Source organism: Colias croceus, chromosome 11 (genome assembly GCF_905220415.1).
Source record: "Colias croceus chromosome 11, ilColCroc2.1".
NCBI classification, from domain to species: domain Eukaryota; kingdom Metazoa; phylum Arthropoda; class Insecta; order Lepidoptera; family Pieridae; genus Colias; species Colias croceus.
Window position 1 is genome coordinate 255,186 of NC_059547.1, and position 20,885 is coordinate 276,070.

The 20,885-nt window shown below is 33.4% G+C and overlaps 3 protein-coding genes across 3 annotated transcripts in view; 2 read left to right on the forward strand and 1 right to left on the reverse strand.

The window, feature by feature from the left end:
* Nucleotides 1-332: 332 nt before the first annotated feature.
* Nucleotides 333-20,885, forward strand: part of LOC123695785 (adenylosuccinate lyase) — a 34,640-nt gene continuing 14,087 nt past the window's right edge. The window contains exon 1 of the mRNA XM_045641710.1: nt 333-610. Coding sequence (XP_045497666.1) covers nt 443-610 — 168 coding nt within the window. The 5' untranslated portion in view covers nt 333-442. The remainder of the gene's footprint in view (nt 611-20,885) is intronic.
* Nucleotides 1,994-20,885, reverse strand: part of LOC123695789 — a 29,870-nt gene continuing 10,978 nt past the window's right edge. The window contains 4 exon segments of the mRNA XM_045641716.1: nt 1,994-3,290; nt 4,241-4,372; nt 10,082-10,187; nt 13,441-13,605. Of these exon segments, the coding sequence (XP_045497672.1) occupies nt 3,145-3,290; nt 4,241-4,372; nt 10,082-10,187; nt 13,441-13,605 (549 nt within the window). The 3' untranslated portion in view covers nt 1,994-3,144.
* On the forward strand, nt 9,328-9,940 carry LOC123695786. Its single transcript, XM_045641711.1, has one exon. The coding sequence runs from the start codon at nt 9,359-9,361 to the stop codon at nt 9,902-9,904; it is 546 nt and encodes a 181-aa protein (XP_045497667.1). The 5' UTR covers nt 9,328-9,358; the 3' UTR covers nt 9,905-9,940.

Consider the following 20,885-nt stretch of genomic DNA (forward strand, 5'->3'; position numbering starts at 1 on the left):
CTATTAATTCCTTTCTGCTTAAATTATTATCTGATTTTAGAATAGGTAAAAAGTATTCTGTATAGGTACAAAATTTAACGAAAAGCTAATATTTACAACAAAACGAAAACCTAAGTTTTATAGACGAAAATGAATTTAACTACCTACTATTTGATTGCAAACTGCAAAGTAACAACAGAACACGTAAAAATAATAACAAATTGCGATAAATTTCATAAGAGCAATCACAATGTTATAGTCAATAATGAAGTTACATCAGATATTTTCGATAACCTCGTTATCAGAATTGAATTCTCCCGCGTCTTGGTCGGCCTTGGGCTCGTGTTTACTGCCCAATACATAGATTTCAATTCAACTAGGCTCACAGTCAGACGGTCTGACGGATGTAAATACTTTGCGGCAGCGATATTCAATTTTATTGTAACAATTTCAAATAAACACTATGTTTGCTATTGACGCTCCGGTAGAAATTCAAAATTCAGAATTTTGTAATTATCGTTCCCCGCTAAGCACTCGCTATGCTTCCAAAGAAATGCAATATAACTTTAGTGATCAAAAGAAGTTTTCGACATGGAGAAAACTATGGATTTATTTGGCAAAGGCGGAAAAGGTAAGAAGCGATATATTTTATTTTATACAATATCGTTGTTTTTTTTTACTTTATTGGGATAAATAACTTACGCAAGTAGGTATGTAAGTACATAATTCATTCTAGGTTATTTTTTACGCTTTCTGCTATCGACACCCAGTGTTGCAACCATCCTATTATTCTATTACCCTAAATTTTGCTGTTTGGCGTTTGCATATTATTCATAATTTATATTTTTAAGTGTATTGAACGAAAATGTAATAAAAAAAACAATTTAAATAAACAAATTATTATTACTTCGAGAGAATAATACTTGATATTCAATTTATGAAACAACTTAATGTTTCTATGGTTATTCTTATTATTCATTGCAACAGAAGGATAATTTCTTCATTCATTTATATAATTATTGTAAATCAATATGGTATCGATAATCACACCTCTACCCTGCAGATCTGGTGAAAATTTTAAATGGCAACATTTTGTTGATTGTCAGTGTCATTATTGAAAGAACATTCGGATAGTCGTACTATAATTTTTATAACCTTCTTCTTTTATATACATTTAATTTATTCAATAAAAAAGTGTAGAGGTGTACTCGTTTTAATATGTTATCTTTCACCTTTTATTGTAACTGAATCTTACTAGAAAATATTATAACTTGTCTTTAACAATAAATTTACACGTGATCCTAGTAAGTTTTTCTGTGTAATTTTACCTAGATACCTACGTCAGTTCTCAAAGAAAACTTGAAGAAAACACAAATTACGACTATTCCACTTGTTTATTATTCCTAATGTTCAGGTAACTCATAATGTTTAATAATCGATAAGTAATTATTAAAAACGTCGATTAGGAATGCTTGAGTGGTTTCAATAAAAACCTCTGCTTGTATAAATACCTATATTAGTAGTATTAGTACCTACAGCAATAATTAACTAGTCAATAGTTCTTAAAGAGCACCAATACGACCACAGAATAGTTTATAGTACAGACACGACGTAGCTACGTAAGTAGGTCCTAGTACCCACCTACTGAGTTAACTCAATTAAATCTCAAGTCTCAACGAGAAAAATAAATGTTTATGTTATTTTAATATGCAGATAAATTATAAATTATTTACATGATGAATTTACATGATTTTTAAAAAGTATAAAGCTATTGATATTTGATAGGTTAATTATTGCATATTAGTGCTCCAGAAGTGGCACGTTGAAATGTGGCTAATTAATCACATTTTACTTGTGGTGTCTCTTTTTCTCACGATAGCTTTCTTACATCTCACTTTGACGTTCCATCAGGTGCTGTTTACAATTTACATAAGTACATAATCGCAAAAATTGGTCCAAAATTCTTCTTCTAAAACAAAACTAGCAATGTTAAAACAGGTATAAATAAAACAATAATTGCGATGTAGGTAGTATTTATTAATAAAAATTCAACGAATACATGTCTTAAATCATATCAATACAATATATAACAGTATCTTTACATAATACATTATAGAACCGAAGTTCTGTGTATAATAAGTAATTAATAAATAATTATGTCTATGTTACGCGAGTACCTTCCGTATATTACTGCAGATAAGGTAACATTAGCGCCGAATATATTAAAATATGTTACATCAATCGCAAAAGCATAACTTATCATTGCTATAATAAACTTACTCTATAATTAAAATAAAATCTCGTTATATTAATAAAATGTTAGTCGAAAAAATAAATGTTAATAAAAAGCGCGGGAATTTGCAACAATTAAATCTATAAGATCTTTCATAGAGAACAGAAGGGCAATAGATAAGGAACCAAAACATTTAATTAGGTACTTCTTTATTAAATTCAATTTTTTATATTTTAAATAATATGTTTTATTTGTTTCTAATAATTTTATCACCAAAATTCGCATAAACTTAGAAGGTTCTTAATTTCTTTTTTTCCTTCGTTAAATGTTTTAGGAGGATAGATGATAGGCATATAAATGAAACTTATCTACCACTGGACGGATACTGATTACTGCTTTGGTTTCCCTATTTTCATTTATAAACTTAAATAAAGCTTTAACTAATTAAAATATAAACATGTTTTACGATATCTTAAAACTAATCTTATCGTGCATTTACTATATTAAAAGTAAAAAGAATTGGCGGTGGTTTTATTCGTAAGGGCTAAAAATAAAGACTAACACTAGAGTATAGTACACGGGAATGTTCCAGTAATTGAAAATTAAACCTAAAATAATGAGTGCATTAATATCTAAGATTCTTGCACTTCGGCCGTAAAATGTAGCTGCTCTTGGGACAATATTTATGTATAATACTTACTATGTTCTATACAAAGCTACTCTCCAGGACAACATTATAACTTATTTACATACATTATAGCTATCTTATTCATAATACAAATATAACGTTTACAATTCATACTTTGGAGTAAACAAAAAGTGATAAATGTTCTAACTTAATAAATCTTAATGTAAATAATGCCTATGTATAATCTGTGCAAATTTTATGACGTGACGATAAATATTGTATTATCTGTGACATTGACGTGGGTTTAATAATCTGCTTCCTTCCTAAAGGTGAGAAAAGCGTGTACGAGGAATACCGCTGCGTCGATGATGGCAAACACGCCTGACGATATGAGCAGGTCGTATGAAGCCTTGTTTGGTCGGACATTGGCGTAGTATGACCTGTGCCAATCTGTAACAAATAGGCAATAAACTTTTTTTTAATCTAGCTTTCAAGTGAAAATATTAATAGTATCTGTCCTAATCCAAGATCAGACAAATTCAAAATCCTTGAAATGCATGCAGCTGCTATGACTTATAAAACTCGCTGTATACTAACAGCTAGCGACATAAATCTTAATTTGGATAATGCTTCTCCAGCTATGAAAAGTAATGCAATGATAATGCAGAATAATAAAAGGTATTCCAGTCTAAAGTTTGCCTAGACTAGAACTAGGCACTAAAACTTTAATCTAGAATTGTTAAGGCGTTGAGTATTGAATGAATATCTTTCTACCCAAGCTAATTCGCATGATAATACTGTATTGCGTTGCTATAAAATATATTTTTCGTCTTCACAAACTAATATAGTTATGAATAACAAAATTAATATTCATAACAGCAACACAATCGCATTGAAACACAATTCATGCAACATGTAACGTTACAACTCAATGGCCCATTAAGATTTTATAAATAGGAGGATTATTATCCGTATGGTAAAGAATCTTTAAATGGCGTTGTGGAGGTTAAACCTGTAATTAAAATTTAGTGCGTTGTATTGAAGCTAGAGCATCAAAAATACAAAGATTCATTATTAATGGCAACTTTATTGACCCAGGATGTCAGTACGTAAAGTAAAAAATTGGATAAACGATATGATAAACTAAATATATGATGGATATGGATAAACTTCATGACTTACATCTACACTATTTACGTACATGGTTTCGTTGTTGCCTAATTCCCGTGGACACGCCAAGAAAATTGCTTGTTATTTCATTTTTATATATAATGTTTTTCAATCGTTTAACGAAGACAAAAAAAATTACGAAGTAAATCAAAAGAAAATTTAAAACAACTGCGGCTGATGTCTTAACTTAAGAAATAGCAAAGAATATAATATTACTACAATAATCTTACCATAGAAAATGACAGCCGCGGCGGCGGTGAACATGATGACTCCGATGATGGAGAAGGCCAGCGAGGTCCGCCAGCCAGCCGACTCGCCGAACAGGCGCGCGATTATCAACACCCCTGTTATTATTATGAAACCTGCAAACAAATATCATTTGAATTAATAGAAGTAGATATTAGCTAGAGAATTGTGAATTGGAAATTGTGATTAACTGAAAATTTATTTGGCCAATGTTTCAAAATAATGTTTAAACAATATCATCATCAAGCTTAATAATTTCATCATTTAACATTTTTTTCATATGGTTATCAAACAATTTAAAAATAGTTGATAAAAGATTGAATAAAAACGTAACTCTGAGTATAGCTGAAGCAATAATTTCAACACAAATTTTCCGAAATTCCTCGTGCACATTAAATTATCATTTGTCTTTTTCTAAATGCATTAATTCAAGTAGAATTACTGTAAGAGAAAAAAAATAGAACGAAAAACAAATTACATGTACCTATCAAATGACCAATTATTTTCAGAAGGCCTAAGTGCATATTTGGCTGAAAATAATCGATATAAATCACTAGTAATCAACTTTCACAAGATCGAAATCGATTTTCCAGTGAAGTGAAACTGATCGCAGTTGCATAATGCATTATGATAATAATGTTATTGATTTCCACTCGTTTAACATTATTCGCAAAACTGAATTATCATTTGAAATGTTTTGTCAAATCTCAACGAGATTGCATGAGGGATTCGCATTCATTTTCTAAATATAATAAATTCATTTTCTAAATATAAGAAATATTAAAAAGAGCAACTAAGTATGGAGTTTCTTGCTGGTTCTTCTCCATAGATAGGTATGCTGCTTTCCGAATCGGTGGTAAATGTTAAAAATATGTAAAAATATGACGTTTCAAAAGTGCTTCTCGAAGAAGTCTAATTGAATAAATAAATGTTTGAGTTTGAGTTTGAAATAAGTAAAATGGGGGACTTGGGCCAAGTGAGTAAGGTGTTGTAACTTGTAAGGCTGCTAGGAACGTAAAGATGAAAGTTGGCTATAAAGATTCCGTACGTAAAATCGCGATTTAATCAATTATTGTCATGTCTTCTGTTTGTAGTAATTAAAATAATTTATCACCAAATTATCCTAATAGCTTTTAAAAAGCATCATGAACTCCCCATGAAAAACCCAACTCGTTAAAACAAGAGGTTATGTTTCGCTTCTTTTGAATTCAGTCGACTGTCGACCTCGGTTCCAAGTCAGGGACAATCATCGCCTGATTGAGAACTTAATTAACTTTGACGTTACTAATCTGCTCTTAATTGCTTGCCTCATACAAGTGTCAATGCCTCAACAACTTTAATAATAAGCTATTCAATTACACAGTTAAATTGAATACAATGATCCTTGCTTGTCTCATAAATCCTTTGTTTTAGTTGACATAAGAATATGCTTTGATTCTAATGCACAAACAAATTAAATATTTTGAGTTTATCTCTCTTCTGTTTGTCTATGCCACATCCTGCTTCTTAGCCTTACGAAATGAGTCTTATTTTCCATTGTTCCAGTCTCCAAGGCGTCGTCTCATCATACCACTTCTAAGACCAATATAGTTAGGGTTCGTTCTACCTATATATTTATCTACATTCATATTATCTCAAGCTGGCCTAGTTACATAATACTCTTATTTATTAAAGATTTCATTATTCCTTCTCACAAGCCCCTAGGAACAATTACTAGTTACGTCACAACTTTTCTACAAAGTAAAAATACGTAATTTTGGGGTAATTTAGTTAAAATTTGCGAACAACATTGAAAAAACTCTAACTAGAGTTCACACATTTCGTTCAGTATTGAGTTTCAAGAATGCTCTCATTAGTTCCGACCTCACAATCAGTAATTTGTTAAATTGAAAGATTACAACAAAATCCACTGTCGCAATCAGGTCACGGTTTACTCAATTGTTTAAATATACTCTAGCTTCGCGATTTTCTTGCAATTCCTTTGAAACGGACAAAAACAGTAAAAAAGACGTCAACAAAAGATTTTGTTGGCTTTTATCATAAATGCAGCAAGGATAAGGCAAACAGCTAAAACTAATCAGTAATTTTAGCACGGTTACTATTAAGGAGAAAGTTTATCTTATAAATGTAGATATTAGTTAGTCCCAGGTTCATTGTTAGAAATACTGATATTATGAGCAAAAAGGTGTGGATATGTTATTCGGAGGTGGCACGTCGAAATATAGCTAAGTAGCCACATTTTACTTCAGTTGTTTCTTTTTCTCTCACGATTTTTGATTCATGCCTTCTCGGGGGAGCCTCAACCCCTAGAGAACGCGTCCCCAGGTGGCGGATAGGGGAATGCCCTTCGGGTACCATAACAAGTATTTGAAGGGTAGGAGTTAAGATACAACTCCCGCGGACCAAGAGGCCGGAGATGAACACTTCGTTACCAAATCCCTACTGCGAGCTACTTTGGCATAATCGAAGGACAGGTCGTAGTAGTGCTGTGTACTTGGGTTGGAGTATACAGTAGAGATGGCGGCGGAAGAGCCCTATACTGGGCCAACGGCGGCGCTCACATCTTGATATAGATGACAACCTTGGTGTCAGGTGGCAACCGGCCGTAAAATTCAAGCCAATCATTTTCTCCTCGAATCATGAAAAGTAAAAAATCAAGAAAGGGCACTTCTGCTAGGGCGTTCCCCCGAAGCGACGATAGAGTGAGTTTATGTGATATGGATGCGAATAAAGAAGAATATACTAGGGGGTCCCCCGGAAGCGACAAGCAAGTAGAATTAAAAACAGACAATAAACCGACAACCCAATGTAAAATAAGATTGGCTACATGGAATCTAGGTTCCCTTACTGGAAGATGTCAAGAACTGGCTAAGGTTTTGCAAAGAAGAGATATAAATGCATGCTGTATACAAGAGACGAAATGGAAAGGCTCCAAGTCCAGAGATATTGGGTTAGGTTACCAACTGATTTATCATGGCATTAAGAACTCCCAGAATGGTGTGGGTATAGTCCTAGACTGCAATCTAAAGCAACGAATAATAAAAGTGGATAGAAAAAGCGACCGTCTAATTGCTGTAAAACTCGCCATGGACAATCAAACACCTCTAAATATAATTTCCGCATATGCACCCCAATCCGGATGTACAGAATTAGATAAATCTCTCTTCTGGGAAGATTTCGATGATCTCATGAGCTTAATACCAGATCATGAATCAAAGTACATAGGCGGAGATCTAAATGGGCACATTGGTGAAAAGGCCGTAGATTATCGAGATGTTCATGGTGGCTATGGTTATGGCTCTGTAAACAGAGAAGGAACATCTATTCTGGATTTCTGCTCTAGGCATGGTTTAGCTATTGTTAACACTTGGTTTAAAAAGAAAGATGAACATCTAATAACTTATAAAAGCTCTGGAAATAACACCCAAATTGATTACATTCTCTGTCAAAAGTCTTCTCTAAAAAGCTTTAAAGATTGCAAAGTAATCCCGGGAGAGGCACTGACTTCACAACATCGACTTCTGGTATCTAAATTTATATTGCCCAAAAATATTAAGATCAATTATGATAGAACACCTAGAATCAAATGGGGCCAACTATACTCTGATAAAGGTAAACAGCTCATTACATCTATTATTGAATACTTAGAAAACGATCTGGCTTTAAATTACAACAATAGTACAAACGCAATGTGGGCAAATTTCGAAAAGTTTTGCAAGGAAGAAGCCTCAAAGCATTTGGGAATATCGAAAGGTGGAATTAGTACCAATAAAGATCCTACGTGGTGGAATGACAATGTCAAGGAGGCAATAAGAGATAAAAGAGAACTTTTTAAGCTTTGGCAACTGACAAAACTGGAAGAAGACCACAGAGAATACAAAAAAGCTAAAAAAGCTGCGAAGCAGGCTGTTGCTCAGTCAAGGACAAACGCTAATGAGGTACTCTATCAAAGATTGGAAGACGCAAAAACTGATGTCGAGGTTTTCAAAATAGCAAAACAACGACACAAGGCGACGTTAGACATTAAAGTAAATAAATACATCCAAAACGAAGAGGGACAGTTGTTAACATCTAACGAAGACATCAGTAATAGATGGAAGCAATACTTTGAAAACCTTTTAAACGAAGAATTCCCTAGTGAACCCTTACCGGAAATCATCCCAACTGTCGGACCTGTTCACGAAGTAACGCTAGAGGAAGTCAAGCAGGTTGTTACAAAAATGAAAAACCACAAAGCCGTTGGCCCAGACGAGATACCTGCAGACCTCTGGAAGAAAATTGGACCCCTAGGCTATGAATGGCTAGCACGCCTTTTTAACACCATATTGTATACGCATACTATCCCTGAATCATGGCGACAAAGTTTCCTGGTACCTATCTACAAAAATAAAGGTGACATCAGAGTATGCAATAATTATAGGGCCATTAAACTCACCTCACATACTTTAAAAATATGGGAAAGAATTTTAAATTACCGTCTTTTAGCATTAATTAATATATCCGAAAATCAATTTGGTTTCACTGCAGCAAAATCAACAAATGACCCTATTCAAACTGTTCGAATTCTCATGGAAAAATATCGATCTAACCGAGAAGACTTACACCTTATCTTCATCGACCTGGAAAAAGCGTTTGATCGTGTTCCTAGAAAATTAGTATGGCAAGCCATGAGAGCGCAAGGAGTACCAGAGATGTTTGTAAAAGTCATTCAGGATATGTATAATGGCGTAAGTACAAAAATAAAAAGTGCAGCTGGGTTCAGTAAACCTTTTAAGGTAAACGTTGGAGTCCATCAGGGATCGGCCCTAAGCCCACTTCTGTTTAACCTAATAATGGATCTGCTAACCAAAGATATTCAGCCACCTTTGCCCTGGTGCCTTATGTATGCGGACGATATTGTACTGCTCGATCATTGTGCACAAAATCTGCAAATAACATTGGAATCGTGGAGGCATGCTCTAGAAGCTAATGGATTGCGCATAAGCAGAAATAAAACAGAGTACATGGAATGCATCTATAACCCTAACACTAGACATCTTAGCACTATAAGTCTTCAAGGAAAACCGCTTAACAAGGTATCACAATTTAAATATCTGGGGTCCATGATATCATCGGATGCCAATATTGATGCTGACGTTACACATCGAATCAATGTGGCTTGGCAGAAATGGAGGAGTCTGACGGGAGTATTATGTGATCCAAAGATGCCAATAAAGACCAAAGGAAAAGTCTACAAGACCGCAGTTAGACCAGCTCTAATGTATGGCTCTGAGTGCTGGGCAATCAAAAAAGCTCAAGAGCAAAGAGTTCATGTAAATGAAATGAAAATGCTTAGATGGGCGGCCGGCGTAACTAGACTTGATAAAGTGCGCAATGAGTACATCAGAGGAAGTTTCAAGGTCGCTCCCATCTCAGAGAAACTCACTGAACAGCGTCTAAGATGGTATGGACACGTAATGAGGCGTGAAGAAAACCACGTAGTAAGGAGGGCACTAAACTTGCCAAATAGAAGACGGGGTCTGGGACGTCCCCCCGCCACCTGGTGGTCTACCATATCAAAAGACATGGAGAGAGCCCAATTGAATAAACAGACAACCCAGGATAGACCATCCTGGCGCATGAGAACGAGGAGAGCCGACCCCAAATAAAGGGATAAGGCAAAGGAAGAAGAAGAAGAAGAAGATTTTTGATTCATGCCATCCTTGACGTGATCGTGTGGCTAGTGTGCCCTTTTTGAAGAGCGAACGGTTGGTAACTTACACCTTTTTACTTGTGATATACAATAATTGGTTAGAACCAACGCTATAACATAATAATTTACTCACTGGAATATGTGGAGTAGATGAGTGCGATGTGTCGGTGGTCGCTGCTGACCACCTGAGGCCAGTACAGCGCGCTGATGATTAGCCCGATCGCGATCACTGCTAATACCTAAAACAAACGAAATTGAGCTTTTAACGTGCGTTTGTTTTAATTCCAAACTATGTTTTAAGAATGGTTTGGAATTTTCCCAAAAATATTAGACACTAGCTTTTCGCCCGCAGCTGCGCCTGCGTAGTCAAAGGAAAACCCACCCAACCCACATAGTTCCCATTCTCGTGGGTTTTTTTGCTATAAAAACTATCCTATGTATTAATCCAAGTTACCCTCTATGTTTGTGCCAAATTTCAAGAAAATCGGTTCAGTAAAATTTCACATTTTATAATATTATAGTAGGATTTATTTGATAAGCTTTTAATCTTGCAATAAGCTGCATTAATATTGTTTAATCGTACCTAATTGTTAATCAGAAATAATGAGCCAATAGACATTTGCCGCTGAAAGAATTTTCCAAAAGCTATAAGTACAATATACTTATATAGTTTTTTACCATTACACACATTTAGGTAATGTTAAAAACATTAGCTATGTAAACAAAAGTGTGTCAACAAAACATTCTTTATGCGTTAAAGCATTAGACGCCTAAGTGGGGCAGATATTACGGTCATCCTAAACCTAAGCCCAAGTCGGTACGAAGGGCAGAATAGTATGTCATTCGCATGTCAACCACGTACCTGCCACAGATTATAAGTAACAGCTATTTGTATGCGTGATCTTGTTTAAATCATTGAGTAAAATTGGGGACATAATGGTTGGCAGCCATTTTGTTTTTATTACAGATAATAATAACTATTTTCCTCTGAGATGACAGTGAATTGCGTTTTTTTCCTCACTTTAAGTAGACGTTATAGTATATTAAGCATAGTGAAAAGTGATACAAAACTATGTGACGCAGTGATTCATTTTATAGCATCTAGAGACTAGAGCCAAAATAACAAAGCTTTTTAATATGGAAATTTCGGCAAAGGATATACCATAGAGTAATATAATATATACGGTCTACGTTACAGCGTACGTACATCAACTTTATAAGATTTGAATGAATATTTTTATAGTGAAAAAATGGTAACAACTCTAAAAATAAGTTACATAAACTAAAAGACACTTTTTAGTTTTTACTTTTTGTGAATGAATTCATAACGGAGAGAAAGTTAAATTTTCTGCATTATCTGTGACCTGTATGTGCTGCTTCAATGAAGATGCTCAATGAAAAATGCTTTCACTCTTATAATAATAACATTTAAATTACTTTCAGTTTTTAAATTTAGGCATAATACTCATTTTAAAATGTCATTAAAACACAAACTACGAAATACAGGCAGACATTGGGCAGACCTTGGGCAGTTGGGCAGACATAATTAGAGCAATTATTGACCACACCTTGTGGGTACTGAAAAAGGTTCATAAAAAGAGTCACAACTCACAGCATCTACTCATTAACTATATAAATAGATATATACCACAATTACCTGCGCATGAGTCACATACGACAATTATGTTTGTTTACACGTGACACCAAGGACGCGGAAAATATAACATGCTTCAGGTAATTTTATAATTAACGAAGTGACATTTATGTTTATTTATAAGTCGATGTTATATGAAAACTAAATGAAATAATTTTTTTATAGAGCTTTAGCAGGTACTAGGAGAACATACATTCATGATAATATTATTATCTTAAAATGATCATATTATTTCGGGAAAATATTTTTATTAAATATTTTTTCGGGAAAAGTTTTTCGCGGGATAATGTTATGAAGTGTAGGCGAGCAGCCTCAGGCGTAAAGCTAGTTATTTTATGACTGTTCCCTTGAAGTTCTTGACATAATAATTAATATGTATCACAATATCAAATTTGACAGTATGTTGATTCCCACGGTGGCCACCAACTGTGCATTTCCTTGTAATTATTGCGATCGATCTGCAATTTTATTTAACCTTGTGTGGTATGCATTACAAGTTACAACGTAGTATCTTAAGTTTAATTGTTACTTATTTGGTCCTAGTGGGATCCAACCGCGCCTTATAGGACGTTAGTTAGGACGTATTTTTATATTTTTAGTCCTTCACGGACTCAATAAATTTTCATTTTCATTTGAAAAATAGGGAGATTTTCTTTCTTATAATGTCATTAATTGGCATATTTTCTATTTCTTAGTTATTTTTTGTGAAAGGATAGGATTCACGATATTCAGCACAAGCAATAGGATACTAAAAAATATCCAAGTTTAAATCATAATCTAGCCTGGCTTTTAGCATCATTTCTAAACAAAATTATGATCTTATGAAAACCATGACGAAATTGAGCGGAGCCTCAATGGCATTTTTATATTTATTTTTAGTTTCATATTATTCTAATACTACTAGTTGACTCTGTTCTCTCTGTACGTAAAATGCGAATAGCGTACACCACCATTATTAATTACTAGCTGTTCCGCGCGGTTTCACCCGCGTTGCTCCGCTCCTGTTGGTCTTAGCGTGATGATATAAGTATAGCCTATAGCCTTCCTCCATAAATGGGCTATCTGACACCGAAAGATTTTTTCAAATCGGACCAGTAGTTCCTGAGATTAGCGCGTTCAAACAAACAAACAAACTCTTCAGCTTTATAATATTAGTATAGATTTAATTTTCATCAAAACTCTATAATCAAAGAGCACTTTTATCCGTTATTAATTATCAGCTAACACTCTACAAATTACTTCCTCTGTTTCATAGGAAATAGTTTTTCTTCCGCTCTAGATTTTAATTTAATTGTTAGATTAATTTAAAGAAAGCTATCGGTCTATTTCATATCTTTTCTTTGTAAAAGACGGATGTACCTATTTAATACTTTCTTGTAAAAGCGGGACTAATGAACATTTTATTTCTTACCGCCCAGGATATAGAGATATATTTCCAGGGATACAGGGACAGATAAAGTTACTTTACTTTAAATACTATGTAGTGAAGTTAAAGAATTCAATGTTTTGATAGAAATTATGTCCTATTTAATAATGACGTATATAAACGAATTAATTGGAATATGCATAGATTAGGTACTTATGTAATAAAAAATGCGAACATGTGTCACATTTTAACCAAGTAAATAAACGGCAAATAGGTAACAATCTGTCCTGTGTCTTTCTTTCACGCTCGGGTCGAAACGAAGTGATTTGATCTTTTCGTCAGGAATCTGGATATAGTTTAAGGAGGTTAGATGAATATATGACATAGGGTACTTTTAACCGCGTTGAAACATCTCGTTTCCATGGAAATTTACGTCTTAGCAGTAATAATATAGTCCTGTAGGTAGACTCACCAGCTCGACAGCCCGCAGGCCCACGCACCAGTTGCGCTTGAGCGCGGCTGCGGCGCGCGTGTCCCGCTCGCTGCCGGAGCCCTCGTCCTTCTTGGCCTGCGCCTCCGCCTCCCGGTCGCCCGACATGGCCCACACTACGCGCGCTCCGCCCCCGTACTCCGATACCTTGAAGAATAAATAATACTGATATAGATATACCTACATCTGTGATTTAGATATACCTACATCACAGATGACTAACTAGTTACTACCTTTTGACAGTAAATAAAAAAAATTGAGAACTTCCTTCGCTTATTCATTATTTGGCTCATAGGCTGTTTGTATGATTTCGTATGTTTGACAAAGGGCTAGGACCTCAGATACTCTATTATAATAATTTTAATATTATTAGATATGTATTTCAATATTATCGTTTAAGGTTACTACTTACTGGTATAGCTTCTAATTTGTAAAATGCCCGTTCTTATTAATTTATTTTATTTAAGCTTATGTATTAATTTATAATAAATAATAAAAAACAAATGTGCGTATGATGAGTAGGTAAGTACCAGGCGCGCATAAGCAGGCGGTGGTCCCGCGGCCGCTGGATGCCAACCGGTGGCGCGGAACGCATACGTGCGCACTTTCCAATGCTGCTCTAACGCGGATTTTTTGAATTATCGCATGTCCACGACTTTCCAACCGCGCAGTGAAACTGTCTCATTAATTAATTAATGTATAAGAGTTTGCTCTGCGTCGCTTTGATGGACTGTTTACTTTTTTAATGGTATTATTATTTTTTTACTAACGTGCTGCACTGTCACGTTGTTGATTAAAATATAAAGATATATTCATCGTTAAAATTTATGGTTTGCCTACTGAATAATTCTACTTAGTAATTAATTATATTTTGAATTTTCTCAATCTTTTCATGTTTATACAATGTAAATTTTTATCTTCTACCTACGTGACTATCTTTCGTAATATAAGATACATGCTATATTATAATAAACATTAACTATTTTATAATTCGTAAAAAAAATGCAATTATTTATTTTTGCAATTTAAAAGCGTTTCTGAAGGAAACTAGTAGAATGAATAAATGTTTGGAGTTTGCGTTTATAAATAATTCTTCAAATAAAATATAAAATAAATGACTATTCATTAAAAGAACTTAAATATGTATAAAATAAATAAGTACTTAGGTACTAGATTAGCCAGTTATAAGTACCTTACCAGGTTTTATTGATTTCATAGTAACGAAAACAACATGTTTACAACGCATAATTAATGTTTACAGCTTTCAGCAATCAAAGCTCACAGCCGTGCGTCGATGCTCGAGCTCAATTGATTTCGAAACAAAACAAAAAACTTACGTAGTATGTCGCGTCTTACACCTTAAACATATCTTAAGCTTAAATTAGTCCATGGCTTTATAAGTACTCAATGCTCTTTATAATACTTTTAATTAATTACAGTTTTCTTAATACTTAACGCTCTATTTAAACCACACAGCATCGTATGTTTTTTTTCTTCGTATTATTTATTGTGATTATTCCGTTATATCTATACGATACTTGTAAGTTGTCTGTGGTACGGAAAAAAGGATTTTTTTTTCAACGTATTCTCACATGTTGTAGATTATTCTCATAATCTACAACATTGAATTACAAGAATAAAATTCAATCAAAATATTATAAATAAATACAGGAAAATTTAATCCTTACCAAAAAGTTCGAATATAAACAGTCCGCTGGCTGATCAAAAAACACCAATCGTATCACTGGCCGAATAAAAAAAACAAATCACTGAAAAATTCGAAATTTGAAAAGCGCGGGAGCGGAGTTTCCCAATGCACTACGGGACTGTAGCTACGGGCGCTCTGTGTGCTCGTTGCGAGTCGACTACAGCGTATCCTACTATACTGCACCTCTACACTTCATCGCCCGTGATTATCAAGAACTATGGCAGCTACCAGAATTTTCCCATAGAGACCCCGGTATTAACCTTTGTAGAGAGGAGCGGGGGATCAACTTACGCTGGTCTACTTTAAGGCGAGTGCACAATCTTCCATTCATTATAAAGCAGTTATGTACACTAATTCTCAAACACAATCGCACGTGTGATAATAGTTTACGGTATTACTCGCCAGTTAACTTTGCACAGCGTTGCGCGAGCTTAATGTTCTGTGAAGTTACCATTAAATACAACTTACAAAAACGTAAAATATTTTTGCGACGCTTTTTGAAAACAGATTATCTAGTTTTAGCAATTACTGAAAAAAATGGCATAATATTTAACCATTTATCAATTTATAATCAACGATTGATATTTGCTCTATATTACAAGATACTTTCTAAATATGCACTAATAACCATTAGATTGAAATAAAATGGCTGGAATAGTTTCGTAACGTTTATTGTAGTCTGGTTTCTCTCAAGTGCGCCCTTAGAGTACATCAAAAGTATATTTTTGGAGCTGATTTATTGACAAAATTCGATTAAAATTTTCCGTGTTAGCTATTGCTTCGTCTAAAAGTGTTTACGCAATAGTTCTTAATATACATAATGAATTTTTTACATTAAGTTTTCGTTCATTATTGATACGATGAATTCCTACTTGTAATCGGGTCAAAAACTAGGCTCTACAAGACGTTGAATTAAACAATTGTGATTTTTGTATAAGTAGGTATTCAAAGAAACTTGCACATTGTAGCTATTTTTTAAGTTTTTAACATGTTTTTTTCTTCTTTTCTATCATTTTATTAGCATTGGATATAAAGTAGATAATTTGTAGACATTTATTAGTAGGTTTTCGTCGTTTACATCTAGGTTCGCACCATTGAAATTATGTTTTACAAAACAAATATGACTATGTCCACTTCTAACAACTTCCTGTAAAAAATTGCTTGATAATAAACATTTAAACGTTCGCATTTTAAAACACTTTTATTATATTATATTACTAGCTTCACCTGTATGTCTGTATGAAGTCGGTTTTCTTTAACTCTATTTTAAACCACTTTAAACGGACAGATTTAATTCAACTTGTACATTTATCAGTGACCGGTAACCCGTAACATACAATAATTTCATCTTATTAAAGCGTGTTTTTTTTAATTTATTCAAAGCATATAGCACTACATAGTATAAAACAAAGTCATTTTCTCTGTCCCTATGTCCTTTGTATGCTTAAATCTTTAAAACTTCGCAACGGATTTTGATGCGGTTTTTTTTAATAGATAGAGTGATTCAAGAGGAAGGTGTTAGTATATCATTTATTAGGTTTTAGACAAAGCGGGTGAAGCCGCGGGCGGTAAGCTAGTTTATTAATAATAATAGACTACAGCTACGTTTCAATCACACTTAGGTACAGAAAGGAGCAAGTAAATTCGACTTAACTTAAAAATTGTATAGCATCTAGATGTTATTCTAAGACTAGATCATAATCCCCATTTTGTTTGTTTAATACAGTAGATATTTTGTATATTTAGAGGACAATGTTTTGCGTGTTATATTACAAGCCGACGTCACTCGTGCGTTAAGGTTACTTCTTTTGTCAAGTCCTTTGTCTCAAGGCTCTTACTGACTTACTTTGGTGAGATACATATTAGGGAGGAAGTGATTATAGTATGAGAAAATAAAGATATTTTTTTCTCATATCGTTTATATTATTACAGTTTATATTATAACATATATAATAAATCATGCCTGACGATGAAGTATCTCTAGTGCAAACTTAAAAAAAGTACTAGCAAGGTTATTTCAAAGTACAGTACCTTTCTAGTGTAACTTGATGTCTATTTTGAAAATGAAATTTCAGTTTTTTTATATTAAACGCTCGTACCTATGCTATATCAGACTATCATCTTAACTTTTGCGATGTAGAGCGAAGTTTTATTTCTCCCAATATTCCAACAGTATCATATGAGCCACTGAAATAGCATTGAAAAAACTAAGATGACCAAGCCGTGTGTAATATTATGTAGCTATTTGTGAATTGAAAAGCCACTTTCTAGCGCTTTCCGGTCTAGAAGGCGTGCATAGCTGCATACTGCGCGCGCGCACGATCACGACCACGAAAACATTATTGGAATATTATTATGATATGCCATAACTGTTTAGTGGACAATTTTCTGATTAAATATATTTTGTTTTTAGACCCACCAATTTCTTATTAGAAATTGCTGTAGCCTGTAGGACTCTACAGCACTACCTAGTTTCACGATTTTTCAATAGTTACCTATACTAAATCTCTACACTTTAGTATTGTTATGTACGTAATCTTTCATTTTGAAGAATTATTTATTAACTAGCTTTCCGCCCGCGGCTTCGCCCGCTTTGTCTAAAACATAGTAAATTATATATACTAAAACCTTCCTCTTGAATCACTCTATCTATTAAAAAAACCGCATCAAAATCCGTTGCGTAGTTTTAAAGATTTAAGCATACAAAGGGACATAGGGACAGAGAAAGCGACTTTGTTTTATACTATGTAGTGAAGATACTATCATTTCCTTAGATTCCTAATGTACGATGTAGAGCTCAACTTCACAATACAATGATTAACTGAAAACTTGCCCTAATTCAGTGATCTAATTCACACTTGAGTCATGTTTAATTAGAAACTGTAATAATTACAAGTAAACCGCGACTTCTTTGAAAACGTCATGAAATTCAGTTTTCCTCCCGTTGATAGCGTTTGCTCCAACATTAAAATGAAATATTGTATGTGTCATATATGTTATATTACTCATATTATTGTTCAGTATTAAAGTACATTTAATTGTAAATTTTCAAAATATTATGCTGTTTTAATTGTATATTGTAAAATATTATTCATTGGTATTTTATAATTGTACTAAACTATTGTTAAATTTGTACGATTATAAAAATTTATATAGATTATAGTATAGAGCTATCTGAGTTTTTAAGTATCTTTAGGTATCTGTAGGTATCCAGTTCAAAGTTAAAAGTTAATCGCAGCATTAATCGGTCGTCTTATTCATAAAATATGCATTTACGAGATTATGCACATATTACAGCTAGGCTAGGGTAAATTTAGAAATACATGTCGGGGAAAACAAGAATTAAATTATTTCATACAATTAATGTAGAGCCTATTTTCGTCTGCCCTCATAAAAACAATAAAAATAAATTCATAGGTACTTAAATAAAAATAAATAATTTATTTCCGAGGTACCCCAACATATTATTTCTTTTGAGTCTAGTCTTGTCCGTTTGTCCAAATATAAATATGATGGTCGTTATTAGAACAGCAGTGTGGTGTGTGCAGCTAACGGCACCTCACCAAATGAGAGACACACGAAGGGACATAATATTTGCATATATTAAATTTGTAGGTTTGCTGGCGTTTGCTTAACACATTCTTTGGTGTTATAAGTTAATATAAATTGCCTTTAGACTTAGCTACCAAGAGGAAATATTGAGAAAGATGAGAAATTCTCTATTATTAAAAAAAAATCTCATTTATAATGCATTTGAATGCTCTAAAACTAAGGATTAAAATTGCTAATGATTAACTTTTATCCTACTTATCAACAGGTCAAATTATTTTCAAAATCAGAAGAGTTAACTTATTTGAAACGAAGAAACAAAATATAATTTCCTTATACTAAGTAAATGAAGCTTGAAAGTCTTGGAAATCGCTTGTAAAATAACATAATAATTGACGTCATAGTCAGGGTCAATGTAATGATTCGATTTTTCACCAGCAAAAAGTCAATTAGAAAATTTATTGCAGAATGCGTTAATCTGGCAGCCTATTTCATAACCTATTGCTAATTGGTACGAAATTGATTCAAAAAATATAACAACGGGAAATCATTATATTATGTCAAAGTAAATTCGAAAAACAAATTTTGTGCTTGTTGTTTCAGTTTGTTGAAAATGAATAGAAGAAAATTTACAAAATAAAAAAAAACGACAAATTAAAAATATGTGTGCAAAATGTTACTAGAACAATAAACAGCAAATCTAAGTCAATGTTGCCATAACACAAGGGGACAAGGATTGCAAAGCGGGTCACCTTCACGAACGCACCCCGCCGCGGCCGGGAATTTTGGCGCCAATTCGGCGACAAGATGGCGGCCTGGCGGGAGAGGGCGATCGATTAGGGATACGAGTATATTGCCTGCTAGAATTATTTTAATGTTTACATGAAATTAATAGGTAATATATTTTTAATAATATATAAACCTGGATAAGATTGATTTTTAAGAATTTATGTTAAAGGGGTAGTAGGTACATACCTACTATTTAGTATTTAAGTTCACTACTCGTCATCGACGGATAAAATATTACGTTCGTATTTTCCACAGGTATTTTCATAATACAATGATTCTCTTTAATTAAATTAATTTAACAAACCATTCTACTAGATTGAAATATATTCCGAATCATATGGACCAAGTACCAACCTTATTAGGTACGTGGAAACCATAGAAATAAACGCGAGAATATAATGTAAATGAAGTTGTAACTACACATTATTTAAAAATTTACTATTAAAATATGTATAGTTAATTTTCCATAAAAAATAAATTCGTCGTTAGACCTGTAAAATTTTATGACAACAAAATTCTCAAAACAAATGTAACGTAAGTTTAATAATAACTAGCGGTCCGCCCCGGCTTCGCCCGTGGTACATATTCACGTTTTCTCTACATAAGAACCATACAAAAAAAAATTCACGAAATCGGTTAAGCCGTTCTCAAGTTATGCGCTTACCAACACATTTTGGGATTCATTTTTATATTATAAGATTATAACTTTAGTTATCAGAAAGCGAATTATTTTTACGATCCAGCAGCGAAATCAAACAAAATCAACAAAATTATTCACATATGCGTATTCAACACATATGTGAAGGCTTAATTTAAAATAAAATCATATCCACAAAGAAATTACCCCATGTTTATTAACTCCACGATTTACATCAGTTTTTGACCTCAAAATCGGTGCAGCACGGCGACGGCAACAATAGCTCATAAGCAATAACGCGTCGTGAGCGCAGCATTGTTCGCCAGCACGCCTCGCTTATACATGTCTATTATATATGTATATACACTGCTACTGTGGATATACATGATTCATTAGTTTATTGTAATTTGTAACGACCGATTGAAATTTGACGATGTGACTGAACGATTTTTATTTGTTTTTGTTAAAAATAAAATCACTGGTCTAGGTGCCCAATTATTAAATAAGAAATAGAGAGAGTTGTTTTATAGCATAAAAACTTAAAACAAGATTTTTTTAATGAATATAAGACATGTCTTCTCTATATATCCTGAACTCTATATTATTTCACTCTAAATGAATTGATGCGTATTTTTTCAGTGTTTGAATATTATATTTGTGTAAATTATATGCCATAGTGTTGATCGGTGTTATTTATTATATTTTTTTTTTCATAGACTAAATGTTATTAAAATTCTCATACAT